This window comes from Chaetodon trifascialis, chromosome 9 (assembly GCF_039877785.1).
Source record: "Chaetodon trifascialis isolate fChaTrf1 chromosome 9, fChaTrf1.hap1, whole genome shotgun sequence".
Lineage (NCBI taxonomy): Eukaryota > Metazoa > Chordata > Actinopteri > Chaetodontiformes > Chaetodontidae > Chaetodon > Chaetodon trifascialis.
The window spans coordinates 19884669-19907315 of NC_092064.1; the positions used below are offsets into that span (position 1 = coordinate 19884669).

The following is a 22647-nucleotide window of genomic DNA, read 5'->3' on the forward strand; positions in this document are numbered from 1 at the left end:
TGTAATTTGTTCAGTGATTCCAACAAAATGAAACAGACAGTAAATGAAATGACAGTTCAGTCCAGTGACATCCATGTTGTGTGTCAGTTTGTGGTAACAAACTAAAATTATATAAGTCTTAAAACTTGACCTTGATTCAGTGGTCTTCTGCAAAACAAGCCCATGGGATTTACTAATAATGTAGGAACAGTATCAAGCTTTGGTAAGTTTTTGGTTAAAATCAATAAAATAAACTTGAAAAAAAAAAAATCACTAGATAGACATATTTATCTCATAATGGCACAAGACTGCTGTTAAGTGAGCGCCTTGTAATTGAATAATTATGGCAATCTCTGATAAAACTGAAAAGTAATCTTTTATTTTACAGCTCCCATAGTTCCCAGTAATTAAATGAGCCGAAATGAAACCATAAATTTTCAGGCAGTTTCCTGGAAAGAATGTAGTTTGGCAGTCATGATGGGAAAATTGCTGGTGTTCAAGTCTTTAAATCAAAATCAACAAACTAAACTGAGCCAACTATCTCAGAATATTGTCTGTTTTCTCAAATTGCTCCACATACGTAAAATAGCTGTCTTCCTGAACTGCAATCAAATAAGCAAAATCCATAAACATGCAGTAAACATGGGGCTTTTGGGCCCCGGGGGTCTCTTGGGCCAGTCGAAGTTCTGATCCCCCCTGACAACTGCTCCCTCTGGACCCCCAAACCAATAAGCATTGACAGGCTTCTCATTTGTCCCGCACATCGGGGATTTATTCTGAAAGTCTTTACCGGAAGTAGCGCTACATTCTGACTCTATGTGACTTCCAGCGGTCTGTGGAGAGCTGAGCCAAAGATACAGCGGCAGCACAGTGCGTCGAGCGGAGCGATGGAGGCAGAGCTGGCCGCCTGTGAGCGCGTCTAAAGCGGAGAGGAGGACATCCGATGAAGAGGAAATAACCATGTTTGATCTCGAATAGGCACCATCTCCACTGAAGAGCCGGGATCGTCTCAGAGACACCAACCAGCGTCATGAAACCAGTCCTGCATTGAGGTGAGAGCCGCCGCTGCTGCGTTTTATCTCTTATTCAGCGCGTCCGGACCGTCCTGACGCGTCTGATCAGACATCTCGCAGAGCCTTTTCATGAGCTGCTGGTGTCAGGAGAAAGAGGCGAGCATCAGGGGAACAACAACAAACCTCCTGGTGCTGAGGAGGCGGAGGAGGAGGAGAGGAGGAGGCTGCTGTGTTTTGGTGGTCTAAACCCTGATTCATCCCCACAGTCAGCCTCCGTGATGAATCCTGCGTTCAGGATCGGGTTTTTGATGGTAGAACAAGTGCAGTGGGCTGATGATAGCGGCTCGTGTTTCGGTGTTGGGCGCAGAGACTGTGACTGCTGAGGCTTCTTGGACTTGAGGAGGGTCGCGGTGTAAAAGGGGCTTTTCCGATAATCCATTTAATAGCCTTGAGGGAGTGAAGTCTGGTCAGTCACAGGACGGGTGAGGGGCCTGATGTGATGTGCTGTGATGTGATGTGATATAGGCCCGCTCGAGATGATCCAGATTCAGTGTACCGGCTCGGGACTCTGCACGCAGGCTCCCATTCATCTCCAGCTTTCTGGACCTGGAGCTGTCAGCCATTCAGCAGGAGGCTGCTACCGATTCCCATTCATGAAGTCCATTACGCAGCCTGCACAACGATCCACTGTTGCCTTTAAATAGGCTCTCCGGGCCTGCAGTAGGCCTGTTTTAGGCCTGCTATTGACTTTCTCTCATGTATCTTTTTACAGGCTACAGTCAGTTAATATGAAGCCTGATTTTAACAGGATCCAGGTCTGCTAATATCTGATTATACTCCTGTGAGGCGACACTGCGTCTGTGGCCCTGTGTTGTGATTTTATGGTGACCTAATCAAAGAAAAGGGCTCATTATTCTCCTTGTTCTATAACTACATTCTGCAGTGTTCTGTTAGAGATGATGTTTTGTGGTCATTCTTAAGCAGCATCCCTCTAAAATCCGATTTTACCTTGAAGCAATACATTCACACAGTCTGCCAAGTCCACCTAGACGACATGTATACTTTGCAATGGGTGGACAGAATAGTAAGAACACCTACAGTATGATGTCATCCAACACATCACCACAAATGTGTTATATTGGCCTTTATGTCCCTGTAATAGTCGGATAATGCTCCTATAAAGCCTGACTACGTCTTTGACACCATGTTATGATTTCATAGTGACCCAATCGGAGGCAGGCGCTTATTATAAAGTATTTATTTCCTTATTATATAACTGAAGTCTATGAAAATCCTGCTTTGTTGTGATATTCAAGCAGAATCTCTCTAAAGACATATTTTACAAAGATTCTTTCATTAAAACTCAAGCCAGGCGATGCAACGCTGCTCAGGCTAGACTACATACTATTCTGCAGGAGGGGGGGTGGACAAAATAACAAGAACACTTCAGAACGTCATGCAGTGCAATGCAACATCATCACCTCAGGCTATCAGCACCTGTGTGACAGTGCCTCGACAAATACTGAACAGCTTAATCCTCACAGAATTAGTATTTATTGCAGGAGGATCACAATACGCCTGAGAGGCAGAGCTGAAACAGTTCGTCAATCTATTCGTCAAAGTTAGACGACAACACATTTCATTATTGATTCATCTTCATGTCATTTATCATGGAAAATGCCAAACTCCTGCTTCGTCTGGTTTAATATCTAATGATTTAAATAATATGTTCAGGTTTGAGGCTGATGTCACCGTGAGCTCTGGGAGCTTTTTCACACTTTTCTGTCACTCCACAGACCAAATGACAACTCAGATGATGTTAAAAATAATTGACAGATTCATGAACAATGAAAAGGATGACCGATAATGACCAGTCCATTGCTGGCTAACAAAATCCATCACCACAGAGGCGTCTTATGTCAGAAAGTCATGTTACATAGAGCCATGCTGCGGGTTCTGTCAGCGTGATCATCAGCTTCACTCTGCAACACCAAATTAACAAAAACCATCTACTCCAGTCACTGACACACTTGATGCTCACGCAGGTCGAACAGTATTACTCCTCTGCGAGAGGCCTATGGTCATCTGTGAAATGAGTTAGACCTGGTGGGTGAGAGACAGGAAATGGAAGTCAGTGGCAGAATGTGCGTCTCCCACGCGCTCCGTCCTTTATCACTGTCTGCCATATGGATGCCGGAGCTCACTCAATATTTACATTGCCGCTGCTTGCCAGAGAACCACGAGAGAGAGAGAGACGGAGAGAGGGGGAGAGAGCGAGGACAGCCGGCTGGTAGAGGACACGCTAATTAATGTGTTTAATATTTGTGTGATGAGGCTCTGCTACCTACGTCGTTAAAAACAGGCAGACAGGCGAGAACTGGTCAGATTGTTTGTGTTCAGTCAGTTACAGTCGGGTGATGTGGTACTCCATCATCAGGTGTCTCATCAGCAGTTGTATCTGACTGCATCTGCACACACACACACACACGCAGACAGCTTCATGCAGGTGGGTGTATCAGTGTCTGGATCAGGATCACATACCTTTCATTATGTCTCTCTGTCACAGTGCAGGCAGGCGCTCTCCTCTCTGGGGGTCCGGTGTTGCATTGAGGCAAACTTTCCAGACAATGTTCAATCACATCAGGGAGGGACGAGGTTATCAGGGGTCAGGTCAAAGGTCACTGACCTGGCTGCTGTGAAGTGGACAGATCTGAAACTAGGGAAAGAAAGAGGTCTATTGCTGCTGACCTCGACTTCTGCTCTTCCTCATACCACGACGTCGGACCGCTCGCTCTCGTCCTATCTCTCTATCTACGACTTCTCCCTCCTGGGATTTTGATCTTGTGCCTGCATCTCCTCTGCCTTTGCTTCCACTTCCACCAGCCTTTCCTTTTGTTCAGTATTAAAGCTGGTTTACATAGTTGTCACACGCACACACCCCCACACACACAACCCTGAATGTCTACTGTAATGCTCCGTCTCTTGACTTCTGTAGGTGAGTCAGTTTTTTTAGTCAGTGGGACACCCCTCCTTGTGTCAGAGACTGTGTTTTTCTTTCTGTTCTCCTCCAGCATCCCTGCAGAGCAGCGAATCAAAACAGAACATCCTCACAACATGTTTATGCCGATGTCTGCTTCACCGGCGCCTGCTTTTCTGCAGCAAATGGAGTCTTAATTTTGGTTTTAGTATTCGTCTTCAATTGGATATTTCACAGACACAATGTTGAATTATTGATGGGTTATTTACCCAGACTAACTAACATGTTTTAGTTTGAGTAAATGTCCCATTAATATGAAAAATAACACTATAACACTGGCTCAAAACAACACATTATTTTGGTGGTTTTCTAAATGGTAAATGGCAGCATTTATATGGCTTTTATCCTAAGTGCTTTATAGTTTTTCACACACTGACAGCGAGCTGGATGCTGGGTAAAGTTCGCCCATTATTGCATTGGTGCTGCACTGAACCGATTATTTTCATGAACAATTCATCTGCTGATTCTTTTCTTGATTAACTGATTTTTGCTCATTCGTGTCTTCTTTTGTCCGACTGACTGTCTAAAATCCAAAGATATTCACTTCGTCATCATATATGACAAAGATAAGTAGCACGCCCTCACAACTGAGAAGCTTGAAAAATGACTTGATCGATTAACTGTTTTAGAGCAATTAACAATTAGTCAAGGAATTGATTAGTCAGCTGACATAAAATCAAACAGAAAGAATTGTTTCAGTTATTTGATGAAACCAAAATTTACTGGTTTTATCTTCTCAAATGTTCATATTTTGTTGCTTTCTCTGTTCAATCCTGCTTTTACTTTGAAAGCGAATATCTTTGATTCTTGGACAGGTGATTGGACAAATCAGGACATTAGAAGACTTGTGATGGACATTTTTCACTGTTTTTTGACGTGTCATGGAGTAAACGATCTGTTCATTGAAAAAATTATTTTCATTATTGCTGAATCTAGAGACATTTTTTGACTAATCAACTGTTCAGTCTATAAAATGTCAGAAAGTAGTGAAAGATATGTGTCGCAATATGCTTCAGAGACCAAATATTCAATTTAGATTTGTATGAAATATAGAAAAGCTGCAGATCCTGACCTGTGAGCTGCTAGAAACCAGAAGATTCTCTGCAGTTTTACTTAAAAGGACTTGAACTATTAATCACTCATCAGAGGGATTTTTTGACTGTCCTCATCGACTGATCGTCATCAATCAGTGCGACTGTGTACGAGCCCAACATGAATACAGGAGCATGGTTTTGCTTTTGTTCTCTGTCCGGCGTGTATGACAAACACGACATGTTTCATGTCCTTAAACATCCTCCATCCACATCTAACTGCTGCAATATTTACATCTTATATAAGAACATCTAATTAATGGATTCATGCGGCGTTGAAGAGGTTGTGTATGCACAGCGCTGTACTGGACGGAGTGTGCTGCTAGCTGTGTGCTGTGCTGTGCTGTGGAGCAGGCTAATCTTAGAAAACATGGCCCAAACTCCCTGGGGTGGGAGCACAACATCACCAATCATCTTCGTCAGCCAATCGCTGAGCGGCGTGCCGCTGGCATGAAACTGTTTGCAGGAACGCGTGTTTGGATATAGGAGTCTGTTAAACTGCATATACAGTGTTTATCTCTGGAAGTACGCAGAGGTATGTGTGCACACAGCTTTAAAAACACGAGTCCTTGTACATCCGTTATGCTTGGCCGCAGTATCATTTCTTCAGTGGCTCTCTACTACTGCCCACAACATCACAGTAATAATCAGGCATCTGTAGTTCTTGGTTCTGCACAGCTCGGTCCTGTGAGGGCTCTGCAAGGTACATGAAGTGAACGTATCTTGTACGATGTGTTTTGCAGGCTGCAGTTGATAGCTTCTCCCTGCACAGTAATGTCTCTTTCCTCTCCTCGCCGGTCAGTTTACTGTTACAGACAGAACTCCCAACCATCTGACAGAGATATCAGCCCTGCTCCCCTGGGTAAAGAAGCAGCAGCAGGAGGAGGAGGAGGGGGCACAGTAGTGGTAGATTTTTACAACAGATAGGGAGGAGATACAGGAGGGGGAAGGATGGAGGTGAACGTTTTTAGATTCGCCCCCAGCTCCCCTCAGTCTTTTTTTGTCAGCAAAGAAAAAAGTCTGAGGGGAGTCGTGGGGATGTGAGACTCGACGTGGTGCCTCTGCACCCCCTCGTCCTGCAGTGTGTCTCCCTTTCTTTATGCTCCCTTTGCCTCCACCTCCACACATTCACTGATTGTTTTAGCAGCTGGCCTGCAGAGCAAAAATTTGCCCCCCTCCAGCGCTGGAAAAAGTACTTTACTTAACTAAAAATACCAATACAGCAATGTAGAAATAGTTTATTACAAGCCTTTCATTCAGAATCCCACTGAAGTAAAAGTACAAAAGTATTAAAATAAAAATCTAATTAAAGTCTTGATAATCCCCTCTGTTTTACTGAGCTTTCTAATGAGTTTCAGCTCATTGTTTGGCTGTTTTCCTTCACTCTCACTGCTCTCATAGTGTTGTTTTTGGCCAAAGCAGCCAGCTGTTTTAAGTGAAAAAGCTCTGAAAAGCCCTCTGTATTGTAAACCTCCTGCGCACCAAATTGCAGACAGACAAAGTTAGCGATTAGCTGGTGAACACAGTGGAGCATTTAGCTGTTAGAGTGCCAGATATGTCCTTCAGGAGGTGGTAGAGACCAAAAACGGAGCTAAAAGAGAGAGTAAATGTTTGAAGCCTCTACGTTTGACATTGTGGCATCGCCATCTTGGTTTTTTAGAGTCAGATGTGACTGAGACATGGTAGCAGCTTGTCAATCATGAGGTAGCCATGCCCTAAGGCAAACCATCCTTTATCATCTATTTTACACTAAACTGCACCATAATTTACTAAATGAACATCACGCTGCATTGAAGAAGACTTGAGACCATAAACTCATTAGGAAAGTGTTTACTGAGGTAATAAATCCAGTGAGAAGTAGAGTCAATATCTCATAAGCTTACATACAATCAGCCCCTTTGTGCAACCAATGGAGTCGCCCCCCGCTGGCTTTTAGAAAGAATGCAGGTTTAAGGCATTTTGTCATTTGCTTCACTTTTCAGATCTGGAAGCTCCGTCCACTGATTATACCTCTGACCACAACAGCATCACTGATAGGTGATCCAGTCCAGCAATTCCCAATCTGGGGATCAGACTCCCTGCAAAGGGTCACAAGATAAATCTGAGGGGTCCTGAGGGGATTTATGGGAATGGAAGGAAGAGAGAACAAAGTTCGCGACACAAATCTGTTTAGATTTTTTTGGGCCTTTTCTCTAATCTTTACTTTTTCTGTGAAATTTTGAATATTTTTTAAGATTGTATACAACAGTACTTGAGTAAATAGTCTTACTTTCCTTTACTTTCCGCCACTGCCCCCCTGTCTAGTTTCAGCTAAACATGTCTCCTATATACTCCTGTGTGCTTTGCAGCATGCAGCCTGCTTCAGTCTGCTGACCCTCAGAAACCTTAATGCTGTCCACTTCCTCCAGCGTCTCATGGCTTGAGTTTCATGCTGACTCAGTGAGTGAGCGTGTGAGTAGGTGTGTGTGTGTGTGTGTGTGTGTGTGTGTGTGTGTGTGTGTGTGTGTGTGTGTGTGTGTGTGCGCGTGCGTGTGTGTGAGGGTGTGTGTGGGCGCGGCATACAGTCAGCTCAGTATCCTTGAGAGAGGCACATCCTCATCTTTGCGGAAGGGCATAATTTTGAGAAATGCACCTCACTGTGTATTGTTGTTTTTCTGCTGAATGGGTGGAAAGTTGGCCCAGTGCAGGGTCTTAAATAGCTGAATGGGTATTGACTTCCTCGCAGCCAGCGGCAGCGCACACACGCGCACACGCGCACACAACAAAAGGGGAGCAAGATGATTATTACAACACTCTGTGATTAGCAGTTTAACTTACAATCTCGTGTGGCTTGAGGGAATGAATGGATGGATGTTTGAATGAATGAAGCGATGGATTCATGAATGAAAGTGGGAATTTATTTTTACTTTTAGTTACAGACATTTATCAACGCTGTGCCACCTTCTAATGAGGCACTCATTATGAAGAGTTCCTAAGCTGTCACTGATGGCTATTAACACATTTACTAATGCTTCATAGATCAATTATAACCCATCATAAGAAGACATTTTGGGTTGCCAGGTTGTGAAAAATGCCTTTAGTTGGTGTTGGTCCTCTCTGTTTGGTAATAAATCAGTTATGAATGTCTTAAGTCTGGAGCTTTAAATGTTAATAAGTCATTAGGAGAAGCCATTATGAATGTTGCTACGTTGTTAGAAATCCTCAATAGTTTGAGTCTCATGAGCAGCAAAATACCCAGTTGTTCAATCTAACCTCTTCTGAATGCTAAAATCACTGAATTTATAGCGTTGAAATAATTTACTCATACTGTCATACTGTCTGTTTGACTTTGTGTGGTTGAACTCCAAATTTCTAGAAATGCCAATGCATTTTTTTTTTTTTTTTTTTTGGTTCTCAAATTCACTTCAGCCGAACACAACCTGACAGGACCGAGGTCTGATCGACTCCGTCCAGGCTCGATTGCTCGTCCTTGGTAGCCTTCAACTTAGAATTTATCATGATGAATCCTGGTGTCTGAATTATGCCAATCTATTTAAGAGATCTGATCATGACCAGTCAAATTTACAGCGGGGTGGCATGGAGGGAAAGAAACACTTAAGAAGTTGATATCGTTTTATATATTTGGCCTCCCTTCTCGCAGAGGACAGCAAACACCTTTGGCCTGGTGGATGTAGTCAGCTGTAAGTTTGAAGAAGACATTTCTGAAGCACTCCAAACCTCTGAGGTCCTGTTAAATTTGAAGAGATCTCAACAACCCAAACTTGAAATATCCATATTTTCAACATCATGGTATCTATTCGGCTGCTTATAGGATTCAGATCTTTAATTTGCTTCCATAGGGGACATAATGTGCAACCAGTCTTTCTTTCTTTCTTTCTTTCTTTCTTTCTTTCTTTCTTTCTTTCTTTCTTTCTTTCTTTCTTTCTTTCTTTCTGTTTCTTCTCTCTTTGAGCTTCTGAGCATCATTTTGCAGATAAGCTCACCGTCTTTTTGCTCTTCAACTCTCTGAAACCTGTCAAGATGTGTTTCTGTGGCCTGATGAGGTTACGAAAGCGCTCCCATCTCGGGACCTTTGGTTGTGATCCAGGCCGGAGAGCAGAACATGGGAGAAAACAACAACAACACGATGTTCAGCCAAGCCGAGTGCTGCATGAGAGAATTTTAGAAATGTTGTGCATCCAATCAAACCAGCTTGATTTAAGACCCCCGACCACCCACTTCTGATATTGACTTGAAATGAAGCTAAATGGCCACAGCATTAGCACTTTATATTAGTCTGGGACATCCATGCACATAAGAGGAGATGTTTCCTTTGCTTTTTAATTTATTATTTCTCTCCAATCACACTTGTCCCTTTACTTTCTAGTGTCTCTATCCATCGCGGCGTTCCAACACCAGGCCTCAGCATCCAAGAGTTTCTGTCTCTGCGTGATGAGCTCAGAGGTGGTCTCTCAAAGAGCTGGCACTCCTCTGTGCTTTGACGCATCCCATCCTCGCTCTGATCATTCATTTCAGATCTGTGGGAGGGCGAAAGGAGAGGGAATGAGAGAGAGATTGGCTTGTAGTTGAATGTGTGTGTCAGACTTAATTCCAGAGGAGTTTTTTTTTTTTTTTTTTTTGTGCTAATCCGTTATGAAAAGACAACCCACACTGATGCTTTTGGAAATGACAATAAAGCTGCTTGCAGGAGAAATTCCAGGAAACTCTGCAGTGCAAATGCTTGTGATTTGGTTTAAGAGAGTAATTTCAGAGAGCGAACATTTGAGCGCGTACTGTGAGTGAACTGCCAAGAGAAGCCCAGCAGCTTGGAGAATAAGCTTTCACAGATTGGGGAGCGTTGGCCGTCCCTGTGCGTATGTCACCCAGCCTGCCCACTCTGATGATATCCTTTTATCTGCATGATTTACAGACAACAATAATCAAACCAACATGTGTTCGGTTGTGCCACGTTATTCATTGATGCTGTATTAGTCATGTGCAGAGGCAAAGGGGGGGGGGGAGCAGGCTTTGGATGTTGCTGCTGACACGATGGTGGTATGCCTCTGTGTTAGATCCCCACTGCAGACCAAAGAGAGCAGAGTTTTATCAGTGATGTGATGTGGTTTGGCACTGATCAGGCCAGAGAGGGAGGCAGCGCCGAGGACTGAGTCATACGGACACACACATGCTGGGGAGTGGAGGAATGTAAGGATGAGTAGACCGGAGCAACTGTGGTCTTTAAAGAACGCTCATTATGTAAAAAAACAACAGGGAGAGAGATAAAGGGGACATAAGCAGGAGCTGCATGGTCAGTCTGTGTTGAATCTTGAGTCGCTGTTAACCTGCTCTGACAGGAGACACTTGCAGATAATTCAGATAATCTGAGTGCTTGTCAGAAACCATCACTTGGTAACTGAGACCCCAGCTTTCTGCATGATGTGTTTGTCACATTTAATCTGTTGCCGAGTCGTTTTCAAGCCTTCAATGACACGCCCGTCCTTTGCATAAATCTTGAGCTCCAAAGTCCATAAATTCCCGCCACAGCAACCGAGGATGTTGATGGCGCTTGCTGTCACCAGGGCTGAAGACAATGAAATTTTGAGAGAATTTGGGTGTTTTGCACACCAGGAGGGAGTTAATTGACTACACAGGTATTTTACAGGCGGATTCCACTGTTCTTAACACTCACTGTACTTATCTTTGACTTTTAGGCCAGTGAATAAGTGTGGAAATCATTATTCAGTGTCCACTGAACACCATGTACCTCCTAATATGGTTTAACCTTAAGATCATTCTTTCTAGGTTGAGGAAAAGATCTTAGACAAACTCAGTCATTTAAAAATGTGTTGGATTTTCACAGGACTGACAGCCTCATATTCAGAAAAACTGAACAATTAACTTAACAAGATGAAAACAAGCTTTAATCAAGAAAATGTTGAGGTGTCTGCTCATATTTTTCTTGGACTCACGATCTCAGTGTTTCTGTTTCTCAAATCCTGGCTCCAGTCCTGGTTATCACTTTGAAAGACGTTAGGTTGCACGTTTTATGCGATGACAGCTGCAGGAATAGTGAAGATTGGAGGGGATTTGGACACCAAAGTAGAAGAAAAAGCTAGACTTTTGCACTTTCTTTATGGTTAAATGTCACAGAAAGCCTGCATGCAAAGATTTCAGTTTTTATATCATCAAAATATGAATAGTGTAATGATGGACACAAGCTGGTTCAGCAGTCTGCTTCATTCACACATCTTTTATTCTTTGCACCATCACACATGCAGGCTGTTCCACAACTGTTGTACGTCTGATCCAAAAAAAATAATGCTGCATTTTTTTCTTGCATCCACACTGATTCTCTGCTCTTCTTCCTCCTCTCCAGCCTCTCCTCGGTGGGTTGGCATGGCCCAGTGATGAACGGAGCGGTGGTGCCCGGTAGCCCGGAGCTCTCCTCCTCGTGCCCACTGCCTGACTGGCGAGAGTTCTGTGAGCTCCATGCTCGAGCCTCTGCTGCAGACTTCGCTGACAAGTTCCAGCGCTTCCTGTCGGAGAACCCGTGTTACGACTCGCCCGGCGCTGATGTGAGCTTCTCGCAGCACTTTGCTCATCACTTCCTGGAGTGCTTCTCTGCAGCCTTGACTCAGGCCCGGGAGAACCAGGCGACCTCGCCGGGTGAGGACGGCTCCAACGCAGCGCCAAAGTACAGCATTGTTCCTTTCCTGGGAATCCAGGGCTGCCCACTGTCCTACGGTCACGACCTTTACCAGAGACGCAAGGACGCCGGGGCTTCAAGTGAATCCCTGGACAGTATGGACAGCGGAGGGGGAGGGATAGATGGGGGAGGCAGTGGCACCACCGCCTCCCAAGGCCCCCAGCCGGCCCACAAGGTGTCTGCTCTGGGACAGTCCCGCAGCTCAGAGGACGTATCGGTCAGTCACCCGAAGGCTCGCTTCAAGAAAGGCTTCTCCCTGAGGAACATGAGCCTGTGTGTGGTGGACGGGGTGAAGGAAATGTGGCACAGACGGGCCTCTCCTGAACCTGACGGCCCCTCTGGAGCCAGGAAGGCTAACGGGGGAGGGGTAGGAGGGGGGGGAGGAGGGGAGGCTGCAGGGGGAGAGAAGTGGTCCCAAAAGCTGCGGCTTCCCAGGGGTTCCCAGGGCCACAAGGCTGAGATGCTGGAAATCCAGAGGGAGGGAGCGCTGAGGTACATGGTGGCCGACGACACAAACTGTATGGGCGCTGCGCAGTGGCAGAAGTGCCGCCTGCTGCTCAGGAAGACCAAGAGGGAGGAAGGAGGCGAGAGGTTCCTGCTGGAGTTCTATGTACCACCCAAGGTACACAAACACACGCAGACATGTGAGACAGTGAGGCGGAAAAACAGGCATCTCGTGCTGAAATGATTAGCTGGGTAGTGGATGATTTGAAGACATCACATTTGTTTACAATCAGTCATTTCTCTCTTTTTGAAACAGTTTTAAGTCTTTGAGTCTTTCAAAGTATTTGCACTCCATGCATCAAACGCTAGAGCTCTGCTACCTCCTGCCTCACAAAACTAAAAACAGATGAACATGTGTGTCTTTGATACCCATAATCCTTACAGAAAAGCAGGTACGACGCAGGAAAATCTGCGTTTTTTTGTAGCTTTTATGGTTTAGAGTCCAGACCCCAAATGTCTTCACAAACGTTGCACAGCAAGGTTTTTCCACGTACAATGAGGAAATCATTTCATCCAGCCACTGTTTAAAAGCGCATTTCCACTTCCTCAAGATGAGACTAATTGAAGTTTGGACTTAGATTGACTGAAAAAATGATCAACACATTAATAATTCATGAGAATAGTCACTCATTGCAGCCCTTCCTGAATCCCAGATTTATCCAGCCTGATAATCCAACCCCCGTGACCCTGAGTGACGCAGCCTGAGTCGAACCACACACACACTCACGTGCATGCATGCACACTTCACATTTGTCTATATGGGATTTCCAGATCATTGCCCCTGACCTTAAGAAGACCATAAGGCTGTGCAGCTGAGTGTGTGTAAATCTGCCACTGTCCTTTGATCATGGCTGGTGGGAATGTGAGGATAAGGCGGAGAGGGGGAGAGGGGTAAGGACAGGTGGGAGGCAGGCATGGGAGAGGGGTGAAGGGGCCGGTCGAGAGAACCAGAGACTGGGTGTGTGTGACAGAGAGAGGAAGCTGTTACATTGATTTCTGTAAGCGGGAGCGGATTGCAAAGATTCCCTTTCATGTGCAAAAAATAAATATTGATTGGTTCTTCGTCTTTGGCAAACTGTGACAAACTGAAAAGAGGAACCAAAATGGTTTTGTGAGTCACTCAAAAACTCAGTCAGAGCCACAAGGGGAACATAGAAAATGAAACTTAATAATTGTGCCTCAGCAGTTTCATCTGTTATGTTCTGTTAACGTCCACACGTGGGAAAATTGTCATCAGCCGTGGACGAGGCTGAGATTAAAAGAAACTTCAGAGCCGCTATGAAGTGACACATTAATTAAACACACGCATCTCGACAGGCCTGCCCTGCAGACACTCCGAGTTGTTTTATCACTGCTGTCCTATTCAGGTCTTACAAATCATAACGGTGCAGAGTCAACAGTGTCGGAAAGATAAACTGACTCATAAAATCTCACTCGTGCCTGCTCCTGGCTGACTGGCTCCGTCCCTGTCAGGGCCATCAATCTGCCGGCTGCTCTCAGTGGCAGAGACGGCACACTGCAGCACGCTAACTGCCTGCATTATGACACAGCGGCAGGTCCTGAGACGACCCGCTCGCTGCTTCACAGCAGCCGAAGTAACATGCAAGAACTCAAGAGTAAGAGTAGCTGTTACACTTCACAGAGAAAAAGAAGCAAAAAATATGTAGATAGGATGTAGATAATCTTAAATGTTGCCTGCATTTATAGAAGTCTGAAAGTTTAAATATTGTCAGAGAAAATGCCACTTTTCAACTCAGTATGCAGTATTCACTGAACGCTAGGTGCTAAACTAGCAGGTTAATGTTTTGTGTCATTCTCCTGCACAAATGCAGAAACACAATATTGGATGTCCGCAGTAACAAAAGATTTCTTGTTGGAGCGATTGGAAAGTTTTGTTCATTTGCTGTTTCTGCAGTTTCAGGCTTGAAGTCCCACCATGACACAAATTTAGAACGCAGTCTCTTATATTTTGTGTCTCTTACCTCTGATGGTATTTAACCATGCAGATACTTTGCATTTTATTTGTCCAGGTATCCATCTATGAGGTTTTCACCTTGGTTGAATTGAAAAGAAAAATGCATTTAAAGCTGCACTAATCAATATTTTTCCATTAAGGATAGATCAAATAATAGGTATAGTGACAGGCTCAGAGACTTCTCACCTATCGCTTTGGAGTTTCCTTCAGCTCATTGTTTTTTATTTTGTGACCCCACCTTGACTGTTTTGGTTTGTTCTCACAGCTCTCATCAGCGTTCAGCAAATTCAAACAGTGCACACGACCTGCTCGCCACTAAATGACAAACATTTCCCTCAGGAGTTGGTGGAGACCAAAGGCAAGGAAAATCAGATTTTCTTGTCATTTGGGCCGACTGGCCCTTTGAGGTTTTATCAGGAAGACCACACCACCAAATGAAAAGACTGACCGCACTAACTGCACGCTTACTTCCTGTAAGAGCCGTGCGGTGGAGCGCACACATACTGTCCACAGTGGAGAGGTGCAGGAAATGGTCAAATAGTTTAATACAGGAAGCGGTTTTTGACATCTGATCCAGAGAAAGGAATTGTGGGCGTGGATGGCAGCCAGCTGCACAGGAAGATCAAGATGAGAACAGTGTTGCTCCAGACAGATCAGCTGATAAGCCCCTGCCAGACCATCAGTCAGCCCCCCTCTCGCACTGCCTCTCCTGACACACACACAGAAATAAATACGCGCACACACATACGCACACACACGGCTCACCGCCTCGAACACACTCATTGGATCTGTTAAGATTATCATCGGGATCCAGCTCTCTGCAGAGGGCAAACGGAGGCCAGGATGTTTTCAGTGTTCAACCTTGTATAAACTCTTCCTGTTTTTTGTTTGTCAGAGCTGGTCAGCGGGAATAACTGCCGAGAAACGCAGCGAGAAATGAGACTGTGTAAAACCTGAGCTGTGGAGTCATTTTTGCAGATTGTGCAGTCTTTTCGGAAACTCTTTTAATGATGACCTTATTTTATTTGAATGATTTACTCAAGAGACATGCGTCGTGCAACCCTGATTTAACAAAAGAAAACAGAATGTGATCATTTGCTAATCATTTTTTACTCAACTAAAAGGACTCAACTAAAAACAGTACAAAGACAGTATATCTAATGTTATACCTCATTATCTTCATTGATTTTTGTAAATATCTGCTTATTCTGAGTGTGGGACAGGAGCAGCTAAAGACTTGGAAAGATGTGGAATGCTCCAAAAACACCTGTTTGGATCATTCCACAGGTAAACAGGTTCACTGGTAACAGGTGAGAGTAGGGGGCATCCTGGAAAGGCTCATTCATTCACAAGTAAGGATGGAGTGAGGAACACTTCATAAACATGCTGTAATTAAGCACAGTTTGATTATGAATGATTGCCTTTTTGGAATCAGGTTGTAGTTCACGGCTGCTAAGACTGCACCAGTAATTCAGACTGCATGTCGCCCCTTCATTATCGTGTGTGAAGGAGAAGTTCGAAGGTTGGGAGAAGTTGGGCGTATTTCACACTAAAGACAGAGAGGGAAGTGGTACTAATTACTGTAAACGTGTTGCAGTAATTTAGAGCTCTCTGCAGGGCTTTTTTTGTAGTAAAATGTACATTTTCTACTTTTATAAGTATCGCACTTACCTCCTACAGGATGTGATGGAGACCATTCATCATTTCTCATTGTGGCTTTTGGTTATATAGTACCAAAAATATATATAATTATGTATTATTAATGTTGCTACCACTTGACATGTGTTTCTCGTTGCACTGTGATATGCAAGCACAGGCAGCACGTGCTCATTTACTGTCCATTTTCATTTGACCCTACGTTTACACGTAGCAGGGTATTTTGGAAAACAGATATTTTGGCCCCTCCGTTTTCAAAAATAACATTGTGCACACAACATTGTTTTCAAAAATGTTGTAGTTTACATGAACCTGGATAAATACGCCGTTGAGAGCCATCATACCTATGCCAAACCTCTGGGCGCGAGTGCAAACATAGGTCGCTCACGTGACGTTAAGTATTCAGCTGCATGTTGTGACGTTTCAGAACCTAAAACGCTGTTTAACCCTGTTTACACGCTGACAAATAACCAGTGTTTTCAGAAATCTCCACTTTGGCTGGAGTTTTTAAAAGCGATCGTTTTCCGTGAAAAAACTCTGTTTCCGTGTAAACGAGATGCCAAACTGCATGAAAACATATGCGTTTTCCCTAAGTGTAAACGGGGTCTAAAGCTGCCAACCTTTTTGCTTGCGAATCCCTAAAAACTTGATTTAAAGTTTTTTATCTTGACACCTTTATATATTCATGACTGAATAAGCAGCCGTCAAAGGAAAAGTTAGTTATGTGATGTTTTATTCTGTGTTTGTTTGCATGTTCATGTGTCAGTCCTCAAAGTCCAAAGTGAGCATCCCTCTGTCAGCCATCGTGGAGGTGAGGACCACCATGCCGCTGGAGATGCCTGACAAGGACAACACTTTTGTCCTTAAGGTAGGAACTGCAACCATTTTGCAACCACGTTGATACACCTGCTCTAGTTTCATATATAATTGCTGTACAGTAACAGGTTGTTGGAGAATGAGCGAGCCCGCCCTGTTCTGGACCCTCATGTGGCCCTTTGAACAGAGCTCAGTGTGTGATCGTGGCATTTGGCTGCTTCCACAGGTGGAAAACGGGGGAGAGTACATCCTGGAAACCATCGACTCCCTGCAGAAGAACTCCTGGGTTGCTGACATCCAGGACTGCATAGACCCCGGGTAAACCACCAGATAAATATTTGCTGTTGGCTGAGGATGGAGAAGAGTGGAGGGATGGGGGGGGGGGGGTGGATGGGAAGGGGGAAGGAGGGCTAACACACACAGTCATTAATCATCAAATTAGTGGAGTTTTTGACAGCTTGCTTTAGCACAAACATGGGAGAGTTTGCACCGCCGACATTCCTCCTCAGTTTCCTGGGTTAGTGTGTGTGCGGCTCGGGACGTAAACAGAAAGATTTTTTGTGTCCATGTTTGTAGGATGTGGATGTGTGTAGAGTCGCTGATGTTTGTTTGCACATGTGTGTGCGTCTGTATACGTTCTTGCGGTTCTCCTGACCTGCCTGCTTGTGTACAGTGACAGCGGCGATGACATCGAGCTGGCGTCGTGTCCTCACGGTCAGGCCTCCAAAGACTGCTCCATGGTGGCCTCTTGCAGCTGCGAACTGTTGTCCGAGGGTGAGCAAAGACCCGCCCACCCACATAACATCTGAATATTTTCATTCACGTGAATGTGTTAAAATATTAACAATGTCTTTAGGTGTGTATCGCGCCCCGGAAAGGTCGTGTCCTACAGTTGCAGAGCATTACAGTGCCCCCTCAGTCCGTTGCAGGGAACCCCCTTTCACCCAGCACCCCTCCCACATGCCTTTAGAGCGCTTCCTCCAGTCGCCAGAGGCCCAGGGCTCCAACTCTTCTGGAGGTACTAACACATACGATCCCTGTCCTCTCCAAACATCAAAAATGAGGAAAGTCAAAGGAAACTAAACCACTGATTTATTGTGACTTTCCTCAGGTGGCAGCGAAGGAGCGAAAGAGTCAGATGGCGATGCCAGCCTGGCGGGTTACCCATGGTTCCACGGTACACTGTCCCGCGTGCGCGCGGCTCAGTTGGTGCTCGCAGGCGGGGCCAGAAGCCACGGGCTCTTTGTGATTCGTCAGAGCGAGACGCGGCCGGGCGAGTACGTCCTCACCTTCAACTTTCAGGGCAAAGCAAAGGTGAGGCGATTAGAGAGAGGAGAGATAGAGGGGTTTGTGCGTGTGTTGTAGATTAGAGGTGCAACTATTATTTGTATTAACTGTGAATGTTTTCATAGTTAGTTTATATATTCAATAATTTGTAAAATGTCGAAAATAATGAAAAAAATGCCCACAGTCAGACTTTGTGTCTTCAATTTGCTTATTTTGTCTAGCAAACAGTAAAAAAGTTGCATTGAATTTTAAGTGAAATGAAAAAGTAGGAAATTCTGAACCAGAAAATATTCTTTTCACTTCACTTGATAAAAGATTTCAAACAATTAATCAGTTATCAGAATTTGCTCTGATGCATCTTCTGTTCTTTAAATAATGAATGAACTTGTTGTCTCGTGCTGTAACATGTTAATCCCTCCTCCCAGCTGCAGTTCTGCTCTGCAGCAGCGTTAAATTCACTCGAGCTCGTTCCCAGGACATTTTGGGATGCAGCCACTGCCGTTCACAGTGGACCAAGTTGTTCAGGGGCTGGAAAAGATGCAGTAATGTCAAGGTTTTGTGTGCTCTTATGTAACATGATCCCTGCACATCACATCCTGCCAGCCGGCGGTGTTGAGGAAGTGTCAGCTGCCGCCTCTTCCTCTGGTGTCAGCCTTGGCATTCTGTCGCTTTGCTCCCACAGCGAGACGCCTCGCAGGAATGTCCTGACCTCTGTCTCGGTCTGTCTGTTTCAGATGTTCTCTGTGTCTCACACCGCAGTTCTCTGTCTTTCTATGTTGTGTCTTTTTCTGTTCCTACCCTCTCTTTTTTATACCGCTCCCTCTTCATCCATTTGACCCTTACACCTTTCTCTCCATTGTTAATGTCCTGTCTCCTCCTCTTTCCCTTCCTTCTCCCTCCCAGCATTTGCGTTTGTCCGTGAATGAGAACGGACAGTGCCACGTCCACCACTTGTGGTTCCACACCGTGTCGGACATGTTGAGACACTTCCACACCCACCCCATCCCCCTCGAGTCTGGAGGCTCTGCTGACATCACATTACGCTCCTATGTACAAGTGCAGCGAAGTTCCACCGCAGGTACACAGCACACAGACATAATTAATGAAGGCCATCGAGGCTAATCTCTCTAACCACATATTTCAGTTTAACCAGCTGATGTTAAGACACTGTCAAGGTGTTCTTTTTAATATGAAAAAGTCTAATATTTGTACTTAAAGGCCTTCTGGTGGCTAACGTTTGCAAACTTAAGCTGTGACTCAGTCAGTTCAGTGACATTGTGTCTCTGCAAAGCAAAGCATGTGCAGCTGTTTTAGTATTACCGTCATCTTGTAGCTGCCTCAGTTGCCTAAAAGTAACGTGTTCAAGCTTTTGACTTGTAAAACTTTGAAACAATTTGCAGGTGGTTTCAAAAAAAGAAGCATTTCAGCTTGACAGTCGCTCCTCAGGTCACCAAAGGATAAGCAGAGGGCGATTAGATTTCTAGAAAGGTCAATGCGTTGGATAGCAGAGGTTTGTCAGAGAGTAACAGCAGAGCTAAAACTCATTGAACCTACCCCGCCCCTCCTTCACATCCATACTAACACTACTCCTGCCCTCTGCTCTCCTGGCATGGGATGAATGCCCTCCTGTACAGGAGAGTGAGGGGGCGATTATACCGCAGGAGTTTTGCATGCAGGCCGAGACTCCGGCCCCAACCCAGCCTGGTGGTCACAAAGAGGCCCTCTGTTTCCCCAAACGCTGGACCTACGCACACTCATGCACTCAGTCCCAAACACAAACTTACATAGAGTGAGGGTTTGATTCAGGGCGTAAAAGGCTTTACTGATACACTGGTTAGGCATGTCTTTGGCACCAGTGTTGTCGGTGTTATTGCCCACCAAGGGAAAGGACAATAAAGGAGGCTCACACTGCCTGTGTTTACATGCTGCTCTATGAAGGAGCCTTTTGTCAGCAGCTCCTCCATGTGAAGCAACAAACAATTATCAGCAGCACAGATTAATTGATATTATTAACCGTCTATTTAAAGGATTTCTTTCTTCTCCCCACAATCTGCTACAGATGTGACCGTGCCTCCAGTCCTCACCCCACCCAGGGATGCAGGCTGCCGGACAGACTCAGCCCAGCCAGCTCTCCACCCTCCTGGGATCACAGTGCCTGCAGGGCCCCCTCCCGATGCCCCGCTCCCCTCGAGCACCTCCTCCTCACCCACCACCCTTCCCTCCCTCTCCCGCAGTGACCCGGGTACAGGAGGAGGAGGAGTGGGAGGAGGTTTACAGAGCCGGAGCAACAGCTCTGAACGGCTGCTGGAGGCCTCTAGTGGTACGTCTGAGGACTACCACGACCCTGATGGGACTCGCAGGGCCCGAGCAGTGGAGAACCAGTACTCTTTCTACTAAACAAGCCAGGGCAGGGTTCAGTCACGTACTTTGTGGGTCGGATGAGATTCAGAAAGTTGGAGGTGATGTGGGACAATCTGCTGATGATGAAAACGGTCCAAGTCACTGGATCACCCATCGTTTTTGTTTGCTTGTTTTGGTTTTAAGGCAATTTCCTGTTTCTCTGATTTGAGACGGGAGGTAGGGTCGTGCTGAGCGGTGTGCCCACTCACACTGTCAGATCCCTCCGCAGCCGATGAAAATGGAGACGTCGAGAGCGGGAGATGAGACCTGGACGTAGAAAAAGCAGCAGTGACGATGAGCGTAGGAGGCGAAAGCACGAGGAAGTCATCCAGTGGAGTGGTATGGTTTTGATTCACGTCCTCTGACCACTTCCTGTTCATCCTTACCCACCGTTCCCTGGGAGCAGAGCCTGTGTCACCGCCCTGCTGAAAGGGTTGAAAAATCGAAACGACCCTGAAGAAACAGCCCCTCCCCTCAGAGCTCCCGAGAGCATCCCATTAATGTTTGTAAAGCTGCTTTGAGTCTGTCCCGGATATCCTCACTGTCCCTGCAGGGCTTCCCTACAAAGTCCTGCTCTGGGGCTCTGCTCCACTTTGACATCAGTACAGCCATCATGGGTGTGTTAGTGTTAGCTCAGAGATGTTTTTCTTAAACGTGTACAGCCTAAAGGGTCTCAGTGCCTGACAGTTTCCTTGGACTTGAACAGACTGTTGCGCGTAGCGACGAGGAGGATGCACATCTTGCATAATCACAATAGCCCAAAAATTAAATGCTGGTGACCACTTTGCCATCAGTTTCTGCTTAAAACATGCTGAACGTGCATATCTCTGCACACTGAAATGGTTTTGTTCCATCGATGGCTGCAGCGTACGCACAGGTGATCACCTCATGTGATGAAACGGAAGATGTTCAGTTCAGCCTGCAGGAATACGGCAGGGTGGCTCGCATTTTGTTGTCATACTGGGTTATTTCTATGAGTGTGTGGTGGTGTGTTAGAGTCCAAATATTTTTCAATCGGTGTGCTACAGTAGTGTTTCTAAAACATGGTTTTCGGGGTCCCTCCGTCTGGTGCTGGTTCTGTATTCAAGCTTATCATATCAATAACCTGTAGATTAGATATGCTGTTAATATAGGAGTTCACTTTGAAGTAATGCCTTTAAGATATTATTATACCAAATCCAGCATTTATCGGAGGGACTGGGGACTTGTTTTTTAGAAAGGTGGCAGTATTGCATACTGTTTGTGCAGCCTGGTGCAGACTGGAACGGTACAGGCAGTGAGGTAAAGGGTACTAGATGGCCATGCTTGAATAGAAAGATGTGACATTGCTGCTTTATTTCATGCAGAGCACTAATGTTAAGCTTTTCTAATGATAAAAAGGCTGAATTTAGCACAAGACAATATTCATGTTAGTGTAAGAATTAACACCATAGTCCAAGACTCATTGTAATACAAAGTGTCAGTTTAAATATCCTCTTAAAGGAGTTTGAAATTTCAGGAAATACATTTATTCGCTTCCTTGCAAAGAGTTAGCGTAAACATTGACGCCGCCCTCACACCTTCGAGTGGTGTCGATGTTTTTATCTATCTCTTGGCAAAACAGTGAATAAGCATGCTTCCCCAAACTGTAACAGCATGTGAGACCCACCTGAGAACGCCAACGGCTTTCAGCAACTGTACTCCAAACAAATGCAACACTTTTGTTCAGCTGGACTAAACATATCAAGAGTCGACGTCCGCCTCTTCAAGCGTGGCCATTTAGCTCCGAGGTGAGCTTTCACCGGACGGAGCAGTCCATGTGCCAACTCGAATCCTATTTTTGAAACATATTTATTCCTCAGCCGTTGTAAATTACATTTTTCCTATCAAGTCTTATTTATGTACAATTGATTGATTCTTCTCGATGAAACATCCTCAGTGGAACGTGTCTGTTGCAAGAGCCCATCTCACATATCACAGATTGCTCATGTCTCCCTTTTATTTTCTTAACACTTCTTAAAGCTAAATTTTCTGTTGTCTGACTGAGTTTTGAAGAGTCTGTGCAATTTTGTACAAAGTGATGTACTTGACATACTACTTTATATTTCTGTGAATAAAATGTGAACAAACAGTTGCGCCTGTTCTGCAGTTATTTGCTCGTGATTGAAATGTTGGAGATTAGAGGCTCAGAAGAGTTGAGAGCATTCGTTTTACCAAACGTAATC

General features: G+C 45.0%; 1 protein-coding gene across 1 annotated transcript; it reads left to right on the top strand.

The window, feature by feature from the left end:
- The first annotated feature begins 779 nt into the window (after nt 1-779).
- Nucleotides 780-22552, top strand: LOC139336160 (SH2B adapter protein 2). Its single transcript, XM_070970101.1, has 9 exons — nt 780-1031; nt 11476-12427; nt 16707-16808; nt 16983-17074; nt 17430-17530; nt 17613-17774; nt 17868-18070; nt 18947-19121; nt 20103-22552. Exons 2-9 carry the CDS (start codon nt 11507-11509, stop codon nt 20438-20440), a joined length of 2094 nt encoding a protein of 697 aa, XP_070826202.1. The 5' UTR covers nt 780-1031; nt 11476-11506; the 3' UTR covers nt 20441-22552.
- The last annotated feature ends 95 nt before the right edge of the window (nt 22553-22647 follow it).

Coding starts and splice junctions, on each gene's coding strand:
- LOC139336160 (XM_070970101.1), top strand. CDS start 11,507: ATGAACGGAGCGGTGGTGCCCGGTAGCCCGGAGCTCTCCTCCTCGTGC. Junction 17,531..17,612: donor CTGCGAACTGTTGTCCGAGG/GTGAGCAAAGAC, acceptor CAATGTCTTTAG/GTGTGTATCGCGCCCCGGAA. Junction 18,071..18,946: donor ACTTTCAGGGCAAAGCAAAG/GTGAGGCGATTA, acceptor TCTCCCTCCCAG/CATTTGCGTTTGTCCGTGAA.